The 21576-nt window shown below is 41.9% G+C and overlaps 1 protein-coding gene across 1 annotated transcript in view; it reads left to right on the forward strand.

The window, feature by feature from the left end:
• Positions 1 to 21576, forward strand: part of CLSTN2 (calsyntenin 2) — a 643531-nt gene that overhangs the window by 228213 nt on the left and 393742 nt on the right. The window contains exon 2 of the mRNA XM_057545313.1: positions 9507 to 9629. Coding sequence (XP_057401296.1) covers positions 9507 to 9629 — 123 coding nt within the window. The remainder of the gene's footprint in view (positions 1 to 9506; positions 9630 to 21576) is intronic.

The raw sequence follows: 21576 nt of genomic DNA on the forward strand, positions 1-21576 counted from the left end.
GAGAACCAACACTCTAAACAGTTGAGTATTTATGGATGGAAAATGACAGATGGAAGGGAAGAAAAAAATAGGAAAGGTGGATACATGTATGGATAGATGGATAGAAGGAAAGGAGGAAGGAAGGGAAGGAAAGCACTGGTCCGTCCTCACTGAAAGCACCCATCAGCCATCTTTTCTTCAAACGCTTTTTCAACCCAATTAACACAGTATAATGTAGCCCTCATCCTCTGTGAATCTTTGCATATGTGAGTCACACATGTGGGATTTGCATTTAAAACTCTCTAATTGGTACCTCTAGCAAGAGATATATAGTGCCTCTAATTAAGTGATGGCAAATGTCACCCTATGTTTTGCGAGGCACACCCTCCTTCTATTTGGGTGACATCGGAATACCTGCTCATTGGAACCAAAGTGCTGCTAATTGCTTCAGGAGGTGCTGGGAAGGCAAAGGTGTGCTCACCTCATTTATCAAGGTTCCGGGCACTGTGTCAGGACCTGTGGACATCATCATGACTAGGATGCTTCCTCTCCTTGAAGAGGGGGAAGGAGGGGCAAGGAACCAGCTAATGGCAATGTGGCGGACCTATAGCCTAATAGCAGGCAGTGCAGGGTGACAAGGTGTACAGAGGAGGACCACTGGAGGAGGTGCTGGAGCTGCATCTGGCAGGATGAACAGGCAGGAGCCAGGAGAAAGGAGTGTGAGGAGAGGGGTAGACAGCACAATGAGGGCAAAGGCATGGGTCACGGAGGGAGCGAGGGTCTTTGGGTGGCTTCCCTGATCTTGTGGTTGGAGAGCAGAAGAGCTTCTGATGGATCCTAGGCAGGGAAGTCAGGACCAGATTTGCCCTTAGGCAGGCTTACCTCCACCTAGACACAGATCCCATCCCACCCTCACTCCGAAGCAAGGAATAAAAATACTTTTTGAAATGCTATGACAATTATTGTAGTTAAGAGTCATTTTATTGCAAGAACAGACACGCACTCAAACTAGTACAAATTTACAAAATGATGGTTGGTGGAAGAATTATTTGAAAGGCTTCACTTGGGAGCCTCAGACAAGCCACGGCAGGCTGGCAAGTCAGTGAAAGGTGAGCAGGGCCAGGACTGGAGAACAGAATGCGGGACCAGCCTCTAGATCTACTGCAGCTGCTTGGGGTTCTTCTCTTCTCTCTGTATGTCGGCTCCCAAATCCTCTGTCTCCTGACCCATTAGCTTTCTTGGATTTTTTTTTTTAAATTTTATTTATTTATTTATTTATTTATTTATTTATTTATGGCTGTGTTGGGTCTTCGCCTCTGTGCGAGGGCCCTCTCCAGTTGCGGCGAGCGGGGGCCACTCTTCACCGCGGTGCGCGGGCCTCTCACCATCGCGGCCCCTCCCGTTGCGGAGCACAGGCTCCAGACGCGCAGGCTCAGCAGTTGTGGCTCACGGGCCCAGCCGCTCCGCGGCATGCGGGATCTTCCCAGACCAGGGCTCGAACCCGTGTCCCCCGCATTGGCAGGCGGACTCTCAACCACTGCGCCACCAGGGAAGCCCAGCTTTCTTGGATTTTAATAGCTTTCCATCTCTGTCTAAATGTTGGGTTGGGTGATCACTGCATGAACGCCAGCCCCAACTCCTTATGAATTTTCACCTTAAGTGCCCATCGCCAAATACATTATAGTTTCTCGGCCTCTTAAATGAAAGTTTAAAGATCCAACCAATTGACCCAGCCTACTCCACCCACGGATGACCCCTGGTCTAGGCAATTCTACCAGGGGATGGAGTCAGAAGGAGAAACTGGGCATGACAGGCAAAAGAACAGCCTGACAGTCACTAGAGTGACCTGTTTCCTAGGATGTAGTTAACCTCACTGGAGCATATTGCAATCAGTATGGTATGTTTTTACTCACAATTCAGTTTTACCCAGGGAGAATTCTGAGGACTGAGGAGCTAGCAATGGCCAGAGGGTCAACTGCAGGATGTAGGTAGAAAGACTCAAAGGGTGAATCATCAGCCACTTGGCCCTGCTGCTTGGATTGAGTGTTAATGCAGTTTTTCAGTGGTGCATTGAGTGGAAGCAGAGAGACGAGAGCCAAGGCGTGTTCTGCGGATGCATCTGTGTTCTAGTTAAAGGCACACTGAGGGGCAAGACATAATTTCTCTATATAAATGGAGCAGAAATATCACACTGGCATTTCCTCTATATGATTGCAAAGACACAGGCATTTTCCAGATGCTGAAACATCATGGAAAGGAGACAAGACAGAGGCAAGAAGCAGTTCCTAAGGGGGCATGATATGACAAAGTTCAGCCTTGAGAGGAGTTATATAGCAAACAGGGACATTATCTCGTGAAGAACTGATGAAAAGTCAGTTCTGAATTTACAACCAAATGGAGCAAAGCGTGTGCTGACTGGCCTCGGTCTACTGGAACAAAAAGGCAAAACGTTTGCCAGGGAAGGGAAGAGATTAAATAGGAAATTACAGCCGAGCCACCATCATCAATACCTATTGCTTCTTTCTGGAAAGGAGATTGTTCTCCAGTGTCTCTTGAAGCCAGAGTTTGGAAATGGTTCCTGGATGATTCTGTGCAAGCCAGTAAGCCTTGGGTGATGTAGGTGATATCCATCAGTCCAGCCTCTTGGCTGGCCTTGCCCCTCAAACTATGGTCTCCAACCAAATATAACTATTTACATTCCCCCCATGGTGTAGCAGGGTGCTTTTACCATCGGGCCCTTGCCCATGCAATGTTCCTCTGCCTGGAACCCTCCATATCTTGTATCCCTGCTTAATTCTTACTGCTCATGACTTAGAATCTACTTTCTCCAGGAGGTAATTCTGGATTGCCATGGTGGGGTGAGTGCTTCTCCTCTCTTTTTCCATAGCACTCTGCTTTTCCTCTTCTTACCTACCTCTTGCTATACTGGTTTCGTGGATCCCTTTCTAGTCTGAGAGTCTCTTGAGGATAAGGACTTTGTTTTTGTCCCATATTTATTGAAGTATAATTTACGCACAATACAATTCACTCTTTTTAAATCTGCAAATTGATAAGTTTCAACAAAGACACATAGAGGTGTGACTATCACCACAATCAAGATACAGAATGGTCCTTCAACCCAGAAAGTTTCCTTGTGCCCCTTTGCAAGCAGACGCTAGCAATTACTGATTTGTTATCTATCCTTATACTTTAGCATTTTCCAGAATGTTATATGAACGGCATCAAACAGCATGTAGTCTTTTGTGTCTGACTTCTTTCATTTCACCAGTGAAATACTTTGGAGATTCATCCATTTTGTTGCATGAATCAGTTGATTTCTTTTCAGTGTGGAGTAGGTGTTCATTATATGGATATACTGCAATTTGTTTATCCATTCACTAGTTGATGGCCATTTTAGTTTCCACTTTGGCACTATTCTGAATAAAGAGTCTATGAACATTTACCTACAAGGGTTTTTGTGTAATTTATATTTTCATTTCTCTTGGATAAATCCTAGGAATGGAATTGCTGAGCCATTTTATAAGAAATTGCTAAACTGTTTCCGAACTGACTATATTATTTTACATTCTTACCAGCAATGGATGAATTTCAGTTGCTTCACATCTTCGTCAGAACTTGGTATTGTCAGTCTTATTTTTTTTTTTTTAACTTTGGGTTTATTTATTTATTTATTTATTCATTTATGGCTGTGTTGGGTCTTCATTTCTTGTGCGAGGGCTTTCTCTAGTTGTGGCAAGTGGGGGCCACTGTTCATCGCGGTGCGCGGGCCTCTCATTATCGCGGCCTCTCTTGTTGCGGAGCACAGGCTCCAGATGCACAGGCTCAGTAATTGTGGCTCACGGGCCCAGTTGCTCCGTGGCATGTGGGATCTCCCCAGACCAGGGCTCGAACCCGTATCCCCTGCATCGGCAGGCAGACTCTCAACCACTGCGCCACCAGAGAAGCCCCTGTCAGTCTTATTTTAACCATTCTAGTAGTGACATGGTGATATCCCATAGTGGCTTTAATTTACACATTTTTGATAACTATTAATGTTGAACATCTTTTCTTGTTCTTATTTGCTGTTCATATATTTACTCTGGTGACAAGTGTGTTCAAATTTTTGCCTTTTTTTTTTTAAAAAAAAAGATTATTTGTCTTATTTTTGTGTTGTAAGAGTTCTTTATAAATTTTGGATTCAAGTCCTTTATGAGATATGCTTAGTTAATATTTTCTCATAGTCTGTAACTTTAAAATATTTTCTTTAAATTGTTTTCCAAGGATAGAAATTTATAATTTTTATGAAGTTTAATGAATCAATTTTATCTCTTATGATTCATGCTTGTTTTTGTCCCTTCTAATAAGTCTTCACCTAAACCAAGGACACTCAGGGTTTTTTTCCTATGCTTACTTTTAAAGGTTTTGTAATTTTTACTCCTACATTTAAGATCATGATCTATTTAGAGACAATTTTTGTGTATGACGTGCAGTAGGATTGAAGTTCCAAAGCAACATTTAATGAAAGGACTATCTTCTCCCCCACTGAATTATCTTGGAACCTTTGTCAGAAATTAACCATATGTATGTGTGTCTATTTCCGTACCCTTCATCCTTTCTATTGACCTGTATGTCTATCTTTATGTTAGTATCACACTGTCTTGATTAGAGTAGCTTTATAATAAGTCTTAAAATCAAGTAGTGGAAGTCCTCCAACTTTGCTCTTCTTTTTCAAAATTGTTTTGGCTATATCAGGTCTTTCTCATTTTCATATAAATTTTAGAATAGCTTAACCATTTTAAAAATTCTGCTATTATTTTGACTTGGGTTGCATTGACACTTATAGATCAGTTAGGGGAAAATTTACATCTTAACTATGTCTAGTCTACCAAATCATGAACACTGTCTATCTCTCCACTAAGACCTCTCCAGGTCTTCATTAAATTCTCTCAGCAATATCTTAGAGAATTTACAGATCTTGCATGTATTTTGTGAAAGTTATTCCTAAATGTTTCTTTTTTTGATGCTATTATATTAATATTTTTAAATTTAAATTTCCAATTGTTTATTTCTAATACATAGAAATACAATTGATTTTTATAGATTGACTTTCTATCCTGTGACTTTCCTAAACTCATTTATTAGCTCTAGTAGTACTTTTGTAGATTCTGTAGATTTTGCTTCATTGATGATCATGTTCTCTGAAAATAAAGACAATTTTACTTGTTCATTTCCAACTTGAGTGGGAAAATATTCACTCTTTAATCATTAAGTATGATGTTTGCTATAGATTTTTGTAAAAGCTCTTTATCTGAGTAAAGAATTCCCTTCTATTCCTCATTTGCTGATAGATTTAATTATGAATGAATGTTGAATTTTGTCAAATGCTCTTTTCAGGGACATTTTTCCCTATTTTGCCGCCGATGTTTAGACTGTTTTTGCACATTTTAAGTACTCCATAGATATTTGTTGAATGACTGAAGCTGGGCTAAATACCTCTGAGAATGTAAGGTTTATACTTCAACCATTCAGAAGCATGAGATGAGCTAGGGGGACTTCAGAGTATTTGAATGCTTAGTCATGTCAGGATTACTAGATTTGCCTAAATGATCATACAGTTTTTACAATATTCCTATGAAGAAAGTGTCTCCATTTTACAAATGAGGAATGAATAATAGATGGAAAGATTAAAAAGCTATAATATTGTTGGGATGTGGGGAAGTAGTTCTGTGTTTCATTACTTAACAGAAATAAAAAGACACTCAAGACAATCATTAAGTTCAGAAAACAAAAAATAAACAATATGATATTGCTTATATGCAGAATCTAAAAAAAAATGATACAAATGAACTTATTAACAAAACAGAAACAGACTCACAGACTTAGGGAGCGAACTTATGGTTACCAGGGCAGAAGGGTGGGATGGGGGGGAGAGATAGTCAGGGAGTTTGGGATTGAAACGTATACACTGCCATATTTAAAATGGATAACCAACCAGGACCTATTATATTGCACACGGAACTCTGCTCAGTATTACTATGAAACAACCTAAATGGGAAAAGAATTTGAAAAAGAATGGATACAGGTATATGTATAACTAAATCACTTTGCTGTACACCTGAAACTAACACAATATTGTTAATCAACTATACTCCAATATAAAATAAAAAGTTAAAAAAAATGAAGGATGCTGGTTCCAAATATAATGCAAGTTAAAATGGAGGATGATTCAGCCATTTGATGGAATGAATAAATCAAGAATCCAACTGGTCTCTATACAAGGAATGGTGTTCTTGGAATGACGGTTGGACCACTAAGAAGGAAAAGTAATCCTTGCACGATACTTGGCTCAGCCATGAATGGTATCCTCATAGTCAAAATAATGTAAATTTAAGTTATTGGTTTGCAACTGTGAGGATTTGATCTATACACAAAGCAAAGAAGATTTCATTGGGGTTACTCATCAAAGTGCAAATGTTTATCAACCTTGACAAAGCAAAAATTGAGATAGATCTGAAGGAAGTTAGAAAGTGGGAGAGAAATGAAGAAATTTTAGGAATATGAACCTTTTTATTTTCCAAAAAGGGAATATTTAAACCCCTCTGAGACTCAGTTCCTCACCTGCACAATGAGATACGAAGTTTCATCTAGAGGGTTTGTTGTGAGGATTAATGAATGAATGTAAAATGCCTAAAATGGGGTAGGTACTCAACTAACTATAGTAGTGATAGAGAGGAGAATCCCCACTAATGATGCAGAAATCTCGACTTCTTAACTTCAGGGTCTGCAGAGCACCTTTCCTGCGACACTTTCACTGCCCAGAGAGCAGGGGGGTAATGAAAGAGCAGGGGCTATGTGGCCAGCCGAGGACATCTGAATGACATGACAACCCTGTGGGCGGTGTCATCTTCCCCATTTTACAGCTGAGGGAGTTGAGATGCTGCGTGGCCAACTGACTTGCACTGAATTAGCCCTGAAGTGGCTAAACCAGGGCCACAACCCAGCAACTATGACTCTAGATTCCGTTGTCTGCCACTGAGCTAAGTGGCACGTGAATCTGCAACACTGGGTAAGCTCCTGGTATATCTTCTGTACACATTTCTAATGAATAGGCCCCTAGGTTTAATTAAAGGAAAAAAAGATTAATTATTTTTCCCAACAGTTGCAAATTATTTACATTGCATTTGTGTTGATGGCTAATAAAAGAGCAAAGGAGCGTGGGGACAGCCCAGAGTGGCTGTAATTCTTCCAGGGTCCATAATGAAGCACTAGTTTGAATGCCAACAAGTGAGCATAGATGAGCCTGCTGCCCCATTAAGACCTGCTCTAGGCAAGAGGTTCTCTACCCTGGGCATGATTCAATCATCAGAAATAGGTCTCAGAGGCCAACACCTGAGAATAGCAACGCTTATGTCCATGCCCCACTAAACTGCCCCTCGGTTAGTTCACGGTTGCTGTGGAATGGGTGACAAAGGGCAAAACAGTGGCCCAGGTTGAGCCTACCACCAATCCTGGAACAGCTCTTAACTGACCTTTTAAAGCATGATGGAGTGGGAAGGGGACAGAGCCACTGCCACAGACCTGTTCTCAAATCTATGTATAAGCTTTTGCTTTGCCATGGCTATTGAAACAATATGTAATATGTATTGTGTGTATAATATATACTATAATGTGGGTTATATAGTGTAATGTGTATTACATATATTATGATATGAGTGTGTGTGGGGGGCACTTTTTGGATATCATTATGTAGGAAAGAGTTTTGGGTTTTCACCATTGTTAGTTATTAACCCTGTGGCCATCTTGGGAAAGTCACACCTTGTGAAAGTAGTTTCTTTGTCATTTTCATAATGATCACACCTACCTCTCAGGTTGCTGGGGGGGACATTACATATGTGACAACATCTCTTAAACTGTGAAGCAGGGTGTGAGGATTAGCATTAGGACAGCTTTGATTATTCTAGGGCTCCCTCTAATCTGTCATTTCATTTCTAAAGCAGCTACTCTGCACCCAGATTCCTGTGGGGGAATAAAAGGACAAACCAAGGAGCTCCCAGTTGAAGAATTAGATTAATAGTTTAGAAAGATCACTCTTAATGTCAGTGTGGAGGATGGATTGGAATGGGACAAGACTTCTTACTGGAAGACAAGTCAAGAGGCCATTGCAGCTATTCTCATAGGAGAGCTGGGCCAGAGACAAATCAAGGGGCTGGAATTAGCAGAAATAGGATATTCACCAGATGAGATTTTCACATGGGACTATTACACCAATCCTGGTACAAGTCTTAGTGCTGGTTGATTTTAAGTTATCTTGTATTCATTTGCTCATAACAGAGTACCACAAACTGGGTGTCTTAGAACAGCAGGAATTTATTGTCTCACAATTCTGGAGTCCAGAAGTCTGAAATCAAATTGTCAGCAGGACCATGTGTGCTCTGAAGGTCTCTCTTGTAGATTTTGGTAGTTCCTTGGCTTGTGACAGCACAACTTCACTCTTCACGTGGCGTTCTCCCTGTGTGCATGTCTGTCTCTGTGGCCAAATTTCCTCTTTTTATAAGGACACCAGTCATTTTGGATTAGGGCCCACCCTAATAACCTCATTTTAACTTGATTACCTCTATAAAGACCCTATCTTCAAATAAAGTCACATTGCAAGGTACTGGAGGTTAGGACTCCAATCCATCTTTTGGGGGAGACACCTCAACCAGTGATATATATTTGATACGTATTTTAAGTGTATTAATTGTACATTATACAGTATATCATTCAGCTGATCAAATTATTGAAGAGCAACTTAAAATGCTATATAATTTAGACCATTTAGATAGACTCAGTCTTTAATGGATCAGAAAATATTCAAGTGTTTGTTTTATATTTACACATTTGTTGGTACTTATCCGTATACATGTATATAAGATTCAGTAACAGCTCCTAATGATGGAATGGATAAGATTGAGGTCAGAAATCCCAGCATGCAGTTGTAATCTGCTAGTTTGTTGATTGATAATGGACTTTAACTTTGAAACATCTCTGAATAGATAGTAGCATTTAAGAATTAAAGCTTTTGATGGGGCTTCCCTGGTGGCGCAGTGGTTGAGAATCTGCCTGCCAATGCAGGGGACACGGGTTCGAGCCCTGGTCTGGGAAGATCCCACATGCCGCGGAGCAACTAGGCCCGTGAGCCACAATTACTGAGCCTGCGCGTCTGGAGCCTGTGCTCCGCAACAAGAGAGGCCGCGATAATGAGAGGCCCGCGCACCGCGATGAAGAGTGGTCCCCACTTGCCACAACTAGAGAAAGCCCTCGCACAGAAACGAAGACCCAGCACAGCCATAAATAAATAAATAAATAAAAATTAAAAAAAAAAAAAAAAGAAAATACTTTATAAAAAAAAAAGAATTAAAGCTTTTGATTAATTTTTTAAAATATCTATACTGGGCATCTAGAAATAGAAATAATGGGATTTGGGCAATATTCATAATATAATTATGGATTCAAATAATGATCTTAAAAGTCAATCTTTTTGTTTTATTTTTTCCACTGTTTTCCAGTGAACAAGCACAAGCCATGGATTGAGACTTCGTATCATGGGGTCATAACAGAGAACAACGACACAGTCATTTTGGACCCACCACTTGTCGCCCTGGATAAAGATGCACCGGTTCCTTTTGCAGGTGAGATGATAGCTTAGCATGGTTAGGCTCTGCTCATTTGGGAGACAAGTTGGGAAACCTCCACGAAACCCAGGCTTGGGCTTTATTGCTCTTGTCACCACCTGTGGCTCTCACAGATCAGCTTGTGCTTTCAAAGCTGTATGCTTCTGATTCCTGGTGTGGATTCTGTATCTCCTTATGGTTTTTCTCCTTGGTGTTGCCTCCAATGGAAGACCCTTATATCTTCTTCTTCTGAGAGATGATATATTGCTGAAGTGGCCTCTGGAGTTGGAAAAGCTGGGCCAGCAAGGCCTGTGGGGGAATTTTCCCTCTGGAAAGAGGGAAAATTCTGTATCTTCTCATCGACACAAGAAGATGTGTAACCCACTGTCCCTACTACCCACATATCATGAACAGGTGAAGACTTGTAACTTGGTAGATTGACAAGAGAAAAAGGAAAGAAAAAAGGATCCGGAGTTATTTGCTAAGGGTAGGACAAGCTTGTGCCCTTGAGCTTCAAAATGGGTGTGGCCTTTAGAGGAGGAATCTGGAGGCAGTGTCATTTTGCTCTTGCAGCTTGTAGCTAGAGAGCCTTCTCATTGTCATCAAGATGACCACTGCTTCCTCCTCTAACCTCCTGCAAGGGCCAGGTCCCAGGAGGGGTGTGTGAAAGAAGATGGCTGTGTCTCATGTTTCCATAGATTTTGGCAAAAAAAAGAGGATGGGTGATGGCTGGGCGGGGCGGGGTGGGGAGGGGTTGGACAGAGAATTTCTGAAGATGCCTACATCATGAGTGATATTGTTAACATTTTATAACTGTCAGGAGAAAGACAGGAAATTTAATGAAGGTTTTCAAGATTTCTGGAAGATTGCTTTATGATAGATGGGTGCCAGGCTGAGGTTTTTACCATGATGAAGTCTAGTTTTTATGACAGTTTGTCTGTTACATTATGAGCTACTTGGGCAGAAAAAAATGGCTCTTTCACACTTCTAAGAGATAAGCTCTGTGAAGTCCTTTTTTTCATTATGGAACATTATAAAGTAAGGAGTGAGGGGGTGAGTTAAATGGGGAAATTCAGCCTTATGTGAAGACAAACCCATAAGCATTCTCGCAGAGCATGGGAGAGATATTCTAGACTCTCAGAAGAAGGCTTAATCTTTATTTTATGTAGAATGATAACCACCAAGGGTACCTAACTGTGACTTCCATGGTGTTTAGAGTTGGGACATTTCCATACATCTTCCAGCCATCCTCAGAGGTCCCAGCTCAACCAAAGGCCACTTGGCAGTGTAAATCCCATGCTGTCTTTTCCACAGTAGATGAGGTGTCTTCCCCAGACCTTCTTTACCAACCCACTGGAAATGAGATTTTAAAACAAACACTAGCAAAAATGTTTGGGTCATGGGAATGTTTGGACTGGCATGCACTGTGTGCTTTAAAAAATGAAATAGAGACAGCATTTAGAAGTTGGGAAAGTTTGCATAAAACTGCAGGATTCTGGTTTATCTTGATGAATTAGATCTGAAATATAGAGCTGTTTGCAGCTTCCCTCATTAGACTGAGCATGTGCAGGTCCTTTATTCATCTTTCCATTCAAGTGCGTGACCCCTCTTTAAGATATAAGAGAAAAAACTAATGACATATTAAATGGGAAGTAAACAGATGGTTTTAAGTCACTGTAAGGTAGTAAGGCTAACACTATAAAAGATGAGGGATGTGTCTGATTATTCGTTGTGTCTGCCTCAGTATAGCCCTGTTCTCATCCACTAGTGTACTAGGAAACTGAGGTCGTTGAACAACCTGTTCTGCAGTAAACTTATAAACTCTAATGTAAAGACTAAAATGGAAAAAAAAAAATTCAAGCAAATCTGCTATTTGGAAGTTTGGATTACAAACACTTACCTTCCTTGGTTGTCGACCTGAAGGATAGTTCATCATTTCACCTGAAGATTGACCAAAGGATTTCCTTCAATGCTAAATTCATCAAATACTTTTAAACTTTAAGTTGTATTCTGACCATCAGACGTGACCACGGGTGTTCTGACACCTCTTGAAACTAAGGTTTGCTTCTAAGCGAAGCCCTGAGCAGTTATTTCCATCTGAAGACAATCTCTACACTCCGCCTGATATTTGCAGCTGCGTTTAAAAAAAAAAAAAATCTAGCTTAATGCATAAAAATATAATCTTCCAATTTCTTAAGAGTAAAAAGTAAAGGTGCTTTTTAGAATGGTCATAGCTACTTTTCTCAGCGTTATTTATGATTGGCTCTGAGATAGGACACAGACACTAACCAGCCATCCATGCTGCAAAGAACATTAATCTTAAAACATTTAAAACATTTATCTTAAAAATAAAATACTGAAGATTTATTTCAGATCTCTATCATTCTCATAAAATTGAAAAATTCATATCTGCCAGCTCCATCACTTCTTGAAGTCAACTGCAGCTTTTGGTCCCCCCCCCCCCTTATCAACTGCTCTGGTATTGTGTGTTGGTTTTTCCACCCTCATCCCAGTGGTCTTTACTTCCAGCTTAGCCAGTGATATGAGCTATAAGCTCATGGGGGGATGGTTCCATCCGTATCACTTTTGCTCTGTCTTGTTTCTCTTGAGATTTTCCCTCTTTAAAAACTTTTTAAGAAAAATTTCCTACCTAAAATATCACTCATTTAAATAAAAATCATGATTGAATTTTGTGGATAAATACAAAATTCAGGGATATAAAATAGCTTTTATTATATATCTCCTGATTATGACAATGTGTTTATTGTAGGAAATGTGAAATCTTCTTACCCCCAGAGAGAGTCTCTGTTAACATTTTAGTGTATTTCTTTCCAGTCGTTTTGCTACTGTTTTAATCCAAAAATAGTGATACACTTTATATTCAATGTTATAACTTATTTTCCTACTAATGAATATATACCATTTTATTAAATACTCTTCTGCATCTCATTAAATGGCTGCATGATTTCCAACTCAATGAATATTCTATAGTTTACTGTTCTTTTATTTTTTTCCAGCTTTATTGAGATATAATTGACATACAGCATTGTGTAAGTTTAAGGCATACAACGTGTTGACTTGATACACTTATATGTTGCAAAATGATTACCACTGCATAGTGTTACCTAACACCTCCATCTCCTCACATAATTACCACTTCTTTTTGTGGTGACAATATTTAAGGTCTACTTTCTTAGCAATTTTCAAGTATATAATATAATATTATTAACTCTAATCACCATGCTGAACATTAGATCTCCCAAACTCATGACTTGAAGTTTGTACCCTTTGACTGACATCTCCACATTTCTCCACCACAACCCCTGGTAACCACCATTCTGCTCTCTGTTTCTATGAGTTCAGCTTTTTCACTGTCCACACATAAGTGATATCATACAGTATTTATCATTCTCTGTCTGACATTTCACATAGCATGCTGCCCTCAAGGTCCATCCATATTGTCACAAATGGCAGGATTTCCTTCTTTTTCATAATGAGAAATTTGAGATTTCTCAGCCATTATTATGGCTGAATAATGTCTGTATGCATCTCCTTTATTCATTCACCCATTGACAGACAGGTAGTTTCCATATCTTGGCTATTGTGAATAATGCTGCAATGAACATGGGAAGGCAGATAATCTCTTCAAGACCCTGATTTCATTTCCTTTGGGTATATACCCAGAAGTGAGATTGCTGGATCCTATGGTTGTTCGGTTTTTAATTTTTTGAGGAACCTCCATACTGTTCTCCATAGTGGTTGTACCAATTTACATTCCCATCAACAGTGCACAAGGGTTCCCTTTTCTCCACACCCGCTCCAGCATTTATCATTTGTAGACTTTTTGATGATGGCCATTCAGACTGGTGTGAGATGACGGGCAATTTGTCTATTTCAAGTCTTTTTTATTACAATATGTGTCTACATTTCTGATTCTATCATTTGGATGGATTTCAGAATTGGAATTAATTGGTCAAATATTTTAAAGTTCTGAAACCTGTTAAAATGCTTTCCAGAGAAGTTGTGTACATTTGCGGTCACATTCACACACATCTCTCATTCCCTGACCCTGTATGGCTCATTCTAATGGTGTGGTTTCATGGCAATAATATGGATTCACCAATTACAGTAGTCTCATTCTTTTCATCTGTGGAATAAATATATAAGCTTCCCAGGGTTGCTGTGTTGATTACATTTAAAGAATGTCTAGGATGCATGTTGCAAAGATTCAAGATATAGTAGAAGTTCTGTAAATTTGAGTTTACTTTTCATGATCCTTCTCTCTTCTTTCATAGAGGAGATCACTAACTCACAGGGAGCCCAAGAAAGTTGCTCAGTGTCCCAGAGCAGGCTAGCCGTGGGGCTGGGATTGGAGCCCAGGGCTTTCATCCTTGCTGTGAATTCCCTTTCCCTGTGATATTTCCGTTTGATTCCTGCCACAGCTGATGAGCAGAGGCACTCTCTCTCAGTCAGTGAAACCTCCCTCAGACCTCAGTCAAGTCCATGAGACCTGACTTAGTTCTCAACTCGGTGTCTGAGCTCAGTGGACATGATCTTAGAGAATCACATACAGAAAAATCCTTGAGTCATAATGCAAATTCTGTCCACTGCATGGCAAAAAAATGGTAATGAAAGCAAGCTGGGCACACCGTGAAATTATTAATTTCTACATGAGCCCCACTGAGGCCTGTTAGGAAACCGTGGAAACTTTTAAATTTAAAGGGAATTAGATTGCCTTTCAGAGGTAATAGAACTGCTCATTTGTCTACACTGGGCCAGTCTGGACTTGTCTTTTGGGAGGATGGGGCTACAGAGAATGATAAGGCATAATTGGCTGGCTTCCCAGCCTGGGTGACTCTCTGAAGGCTGCCCAGAAAATTGCCTGGGACATGGTTTGGCCTGGTTTGATTAGCTGGTTGTAGCGGAAGGTGCTTTTTCCTCCGTGGTTGTCTCCATGGGTCCTCCTTGTTCTGCCCGGCATCTGCCCATCTATCTGCCTCCTTGTCTTTGGACCCACCCAGGGCCCTTGTTTGTGCTTTGGGCCCCAAAGCTGCCCAATGGCAGAGACCCTCCCTGGGGGTTTGTACAGCGATGGTGTCTTATAGCGAAAAAGGAATCCTGGTTGTGGACAGTCCCAGGTTCTGACCAGACACACATGGTTTCATAGTTAGGCTCTGCCTTTGACCAGCGATATGGTCTTAGATAAGGTACTGAACTCCTCTGAGGGGCAGTTTCCTTATATTTAAAATGGAGGTAAACGCAGTACCTATTCCTGGGTTAATACATGGATTAAATGAGATAATAATGCAAAGTCCCAAGAGCGCTGGCAGCCAGGCGATGTCCAGTGTATCATAGTTCTGATAAGCCTAGCAATGGTAGTAATGAGGGTAGTCAGAGTAATAATAATTCTCATTATCATCAATAGCCATGTTTTATTCATTTTAGGTTGATTACAATGGTGTGATTAAAATCTGTGATGATGATGTTAAGGAAAGAAGAAAAGTAAGCTTGGAGTTTGTTCTGAAGGCTTGATGCTATCACCCATTTGCACCACTAAGCTACGTTGCCTGGATTGTTTGGTTATGTGGCAGTCTGGGGACAACCAGTTAACTAATGCAGGGTAAAGTCGTCTGTGAATTGTGCAGAACTCTGTAAATGTTAGTTGAAAATGAACGTCCCCTTACATTCTACCTATCATTTATCCCTGTGGAGTAACCTATTAGTTGCAAGATATACTTTTAGATTACCGCAGACCATGTGCCCTTTTATTATAAACACACACACACACACACACACACACATGTGTGCCAGCTCCTGCACACACAAAATTACATCCAAGCCTCATACCAACCCTGTGGAAAAAGTAGGTCAGCTGTTATGATTCAGTTTTGCAAGTAAGGACATTGAGACTTAGAGAAATTAAGCAACTGTTCCAGGTTACCAAGCTAAGGACAGACCAGCCCTGTCACTCAATTCCAGACCCTCAGACTCCAAGTCCTGCCTTCTTTCCCCTCTGCCGATTGTCCAGTGTTTGAGGCGTATGTCACTGGCAGTAGAAGATTTCCATGGTACCCGGACATAGTATTAAAGAAAGTTGAGCCCCATGCTAATCCATTCCCTTTTAACTTCTTCTTTTAATCTTTCTGATTATGTCAAGGAGAGAGGTGCAACTTGGGAGGCTCAAGATGTCTTCAGCACCTCTCAAACACTTGCTAATCTCTCTTTTTGACAAAGATAGAGCAAGTGCTATCCCAATAGCACTCCGTAGGCAACAACACTGTGCTAGAATTTTAATAACATTCTGTTGTATTTTATTTAGATTACGCTCTATTTGAGGCACATATTGCTGGCTTTTCAGTTTTCTTTTTAAATAAATTCAACGATGTTTTTAAAACCCCAATTTAAAGAAAAATGTAAGTAAATAAGTATTTAGGTAGTTTATGGCAGTGGCAAAAAACCATGAAAGAGGTCTTTGGCTGAGCACCACGTGGATACCAGGCAATGGCCCCATCCAGGTCTCACTGCCCCATCCAGCAACCTCAGGATCACGGGCACTGGACACAGCCATCTTCAGTCTGTCCTGCCCCACGGCTCTCTGAGCTGTGGTCCTGGCAGCAGAGGGGCGGTCTGTGTCAGCCTCACCACGGATGCGCATTTGCGTTCCAAGTTGGTTGCCGCGGGGGTCATTCCTGAGGGCCAGAGGGTGGTGTCCCACCCTGCTCTCTGAGCATTCACTTGGTCTCACCCAGAGGTCAGTGCATAGCAGGCTCTGCAGAGAATCAGGTTTAGACTTAGCTCTGGAATCTACAATGTGGGCTACTGCCTTGGACCTCCCAGAGTTGGAATCTAGCATAAACAGGAACCAGCATCTATTCATTCAAATACATGTGAAAATTACTAAAAAGAATAAAGAATAAAACAGTATACCCATACTCCTAAAACCCTGCCGGACTGTTTTTATTCATGTCTAGATACATAGCTCTTATTAATTTGGATCATAGTATGTATGGTTCAGAGTCTTTTTTTTTTTCTTTGCACAGAACATTTTCCAAGCAGATTGAAACAGATTCAAAAATACTACTTAAATGTAGGCATAATTATATATCATATAACTGTATCATAGTTTACTTAATCATGCTACTATGTTTTGTATATATGAGTTGTTTACAAGATTTTCCCATTTAAAAATAATTACACTGCCGTGGGCAACTTTGCTTAAAATACCTTTCTTATATAAACATAGGAGTCAGGATTTTATGTTTATGGTTTAGTTCATAGACAGTAAGTAAAAAAAAAAACAAAAACAGATGTGTCCTATTTTCAGTGGCAGATTGAGATTGTGTTGTCGAATGTTTCTGCTGGTATGATCTGTGATTGCCCAATTTTCGAGCAGATGGTGGGGTTCAGATTAGACTGGGAAGTAAGGACTGGAGGGGACTCCCACCCCTGTCTGCAGCCTGTGGCAGAGTCCCCTGTCCCCATCTCTGCAGGCTTCAGGCCTCCATCCCTATGGCAATGTCTCCCCCTCACTACAGTGACTGTGATCGAAGGGTTTCCAGCTGTAGGCAAGATGTGATTTGAGAACGATACAGAAGTTATTTTAAAGTTGAAAAAAATTGAGGGCTGAGGGCACAACAACCAGTAAATACGGCAGAAGATCTGGTCAGGTCGATGCTTGTGATCACTGGGGGGACGGGGAAGGGGGTGACAAGGAAAAGGTCCATTTGTAGTCCCCAGAAGCAGCAAGGCTTATTGGACCACACCTATGGTCCTGATTCTGCTGGTGCTGGAGGGGCTTGCGAGGCAGGCTGGGAGAAAGAAAGGCCTGATGTATCCATCACTCTGGAATTGAAGTGTTGGTCATCTCTATTCCTTGGTTCTCTTTCTTCTGCCAGCTTGGCAGCTGCCAGCCTTGACAGTGATGGATGTGGGGTTGGGTGCATAATGGGGGTCCGTTCTTGGTTATCCCTTCACGGGCACTGCATTCACTCCAATTTTCCCCTTTCACACATTTTATATCTCCCTCCTGTCTGCTGAGGACCAAGCAGCTCAGGAGGCAGATCTCAGCTCCCGTGGGGGTAGACAGGAGACATCAAGTCATGCTTGGGCACCGGGAGCTTGGAGCACAAAGCCCTAGCCTCACTGAGATGAGAACACAACACTCCTGCCGCCACACTTTCTAGGGTGGAGCTGCTCTGCCAAAGGGAGGATAAGGAGCTTCCCTGGTTCTCTGCTGCCCATGAGTTTGGGGTCTTTGCCCTGAGTTTTTTCTCTTGGCTATAACAAATCCTTCCACTTTTTTCTTCTTGTTAATTATCCTCTTTCTTGGTCCACGCGAAAGTGGCTCTCAGTGTTGCTGAAAGTGTCTGTCTGTGTGTCCCCTGCCACGTGGCCTTTTGTTGTTGTTGGTTTTAACTTCTCTCAGGCCATGTGGCATTGCAGCCTTGGTAAGTTTTGGATGGCCCATCTCATCATAAAGATTCTACTGCTCACTTCTCCTCCATCACATTCTATGCTTAATCCTGGTATCCCAGACCTCTCCACAGGAGCCTGTTGGACTGGGTTCTTTGGCAGCAGCTGGAGACCCCGTGAGTGTGGTCACACATGGTCACAAGGGATGGCTGGAGGAGGGACTAGAGCCAGAGTGCAGGGGAAGGAGCTTGGGAGCAAGGGGTGGTCAGTCAAGGAGGAAGAAGAGGGCGAGGGTCCCAGGTAAATCCCCACAACAGGGGCTGACTGGAGGTAGAAAGCTATCCACCAGTGACCCTGACCTTCTCGATGAGAAGATTCTAGTGAAGGTGAAATCATGCTCCAGGTAAAACTAATGCTTAAGGGAGAACCAGTGGATATTGTGGGCTGTTCTCCATCAATAAGGATGAGGAGTAAGGGACATTCAAGGAGGGAGGTTTGCCTGGGACTGAGAGTTTCCTAGGTTGTGGGACTTTCACTGCCAAAACTGAGAAGGTCCTGATAAACTGGAGCAAATTAATTACCCCAGCAGGAGGGATGTGGAGTCCCAGGTTGGAAAACTTGAATGCTGGCCCTGAGAGAGAGCTTGAGAGATGCCCTTGAATGTAGGAATTTCAAGTCTCCTGGGATTCTGAGTTAATGACAGTATACTAAAACAAGATGAAAAGTGAACAATAAAATTAATAGTAATAGCAGGACTGTTGCCAGCCCATATGGTAACTGTGCCAATTAGAAACAGCTGCCCCTTCTTTCAGACAGACACTGTCCTGCACCAGAGTACGTTACTTAGTAAGTGGAGAAAGAGGTGGATTTTAACCCCTAAGTTGTCCCCTTGATCATACATCCTTGTACAGGAAACAACTTGCACACAGCACTGAAAATTAACTAACATTTATTGAGCCCATACTACATATCAGGCACTGTAGTAGGTATTTTACACACACTACATCATTTACTTTTTACAACAATCCTCTGAAATAGGCATTCTCATTATCCCTATTTTATAGAAGGAGAGACTGAAGTTAAGTCAGATTGTATAATTTGCTCAGAACATAGTAGTAAAGAAGTTGTCATTCCAAATGATAAAGTTGACATCTCAGTTAAGTGTTGCTGTCCAACAACCACTGTAAAACTTAGGGTCATTGAACAAGAGCCATTCATTCTTTCTCATGAGTCTACCTATTGATTGGGCAGCTGTGCTAATCTGAGTCAGACTCAGCTGATGCCAGCTGGGCTCATTCGGGTGTCTGCAGACAGCTGGTGGGCAGGCTGTAGGCTGGCTGGTCTAGAGTGGCCTTGCCTGGGCTGACACCATTCTCCTGCATGTAATCTTAGGCATGTCAGCAGGCTGGCCAGAGCATATCTATTCCTGTGCTGATTGCAGAGAAGCTTAAAAGCACAGAAATGTGCAAGGGCTTTTGCAAGCAGCTACTTGGGACAATTTGTTACTGTCCCACTAGCTAAACAAGTCACATGGCCAAGCCCAGAGTAGGAACAAACTACCAAAGGACACAGAGAGGTGACAAGTTAGGGTCATCAGTGCAGTCATTCTATCACTACTCTTAGGCCACAATTATTCACATCCCTCTTCAGGCAAAATATGCTCACTGCATCCTGGGACTCCCAAAAGTGGTATCCAGTCATGGCATCTAACTTGAAGCCAAGATTTTGTGATCCTCATCAGGTCTGGATGCAGGTCCTCTTGATCCAGAGAACTGTGAACTAAAAAGATAATTTATCTTCCCCTACACACCCTCTGGGGAAAGGAAAAACACAATAAATTCTGATTCAAAAGGGAGGAAAATGGGAGCCACACAGCAATCTCTGGACTTGCCTGTAGCAATCCTGATAGTCCTGCCAGAAAAATGTTGCCAGGTTCCCGCATTTTGAGGGTGATTCTGTTCTGCAAGAGGGCTCCCCAGTGCACTGTTTTCTACTGCTCCCCGTTAACCACTGTTCTGTTTTGCCATCATTCGGTTCTGCTTCATCCCATGCCTGGTGGACTCAGTGGGAGTGGGCACGGTGCCCCTGAGGTCAAGTTCCTGGCCTCAGTCCCTGAGGACACTCTTAGCTTCATTCATCTCTATGTCAGTGTCCCTGACTCTGTCCAGCTCAGCCAAAGACAATGGGCCCAACTGAAGTCCAAAGTCCGGAGCTCCTTATATAACAAATCAGGAAACATACAGAACAAAAACAAAGCCTTTGCTTTTGCTGGAGAAACAATTCAAAAGGCACAGGCACCCTTCCAGCTCCAAGCTCAAAGACATCCGAGCATAAAGGACTCCCAATCTATGGCCTTATTGACAAGTGTGATGCCAGCATGTTTATGGTACTTTCACACTCACTGCCCCTGGTGGCCAAATTCCAGGCTACATGACCCAGCCCCCTTGCCTGACTGTGACTGGACCTGGGGTGGACATCTGACTCTAGATAGCTGATGAGTTGGCTAGTTCCAGCCTGTGACCTGCTACCTGGGTAGAAAAGACCACGTAGGCCAGTTGGCTTCCTGTCTGAGTACTGAGGGGCCACACTGGAGGGTGAGGGTTGCAGATAAAACTTCTGTGACACATGCAAATCACAGTATAAGGGCTTGGTCAGCAGACTGAGAGGAGGCAGCTGGTCCCAGGGAGAAACAGATGTGACCAGAGGGAACAGAGTCTTAAGTGGTCCCTGATGGGAACTGTGGCCTCAGGCCTGAGTAGTCCTGGTTTCCTGATGATCTCTGTACTTGTATCTCCACTCTGCCCTGAGATGACTATGTCTCTGTCTCTGAAAACCAAAGAGGCCAAATAAAAACCACCTGTTAATGTGGTTTCCTATATTGAGGACATGAGGCATTGTTTGAGCTACAGGAGAGAAAAGAGCCCAAGAAAGATAGAATAAGGGAACAGCATGGAGAAGAAGTCACTGGGAATTTGAGAACACTGAAGAAATCCTCTTAAAAAGCCGTAACCGGCGATCATCATGGTGAAACCAATGATAATTGAAAACCAGCTGCAACTGTCCATAATTGGAGCGTTTAATAGCCAAGCTTAGACAAGTTAATACTGATTCAAATCCCTTCTCTAGAAGCTATTTCTGCAGCTTACAACAGGAGCCATATTGAATAGGCCTGGAATCGGACCCCATCACAAATATTAATTATGAACATGGATTTGTAAGGTCAATGGTTTTACTTTAATAGGAATTAGGGGCCTATGAATGCAAGTCCTAAATGCCTTAGCTTGTTGTGAGATTCCAACAGGAGTACAAGCAGGCATTTATAGTTCAGTTCTTCTGCTTTGGCACAGTGTCCAGTGTGAGATCACCGAATACCTTGACGTGAGTTCAGAGCTCGATTTTATGATCTTGTAGCTGCCTGTAATCATAGATGAGGCATCAAAGGCCAGCTGTCCTCCATGAACCTTGACAGTCTGTATAAACTAATTAGTTTTTTATGAGCCATCCTTTCAGAGGTTTGGAGAGAGGGCCTATTAAGCCAAGTTTAATATGATCT

This window comes from Balaenoptera acutorostrata, chromosome 4 (assembly GCF_949987535.1).
Source record: "Balaenoptera acutorostrata chromosome 4, mBalAcu1.1, whole genome shotgun sequence".
Taxonomy (NCBI): Eukaryota; Metazoa; Chordata; class Mammalia; order Artiodactyla; family Balaenopteridae; genus Balaenoptera; species Balaenoptera acutorostrata.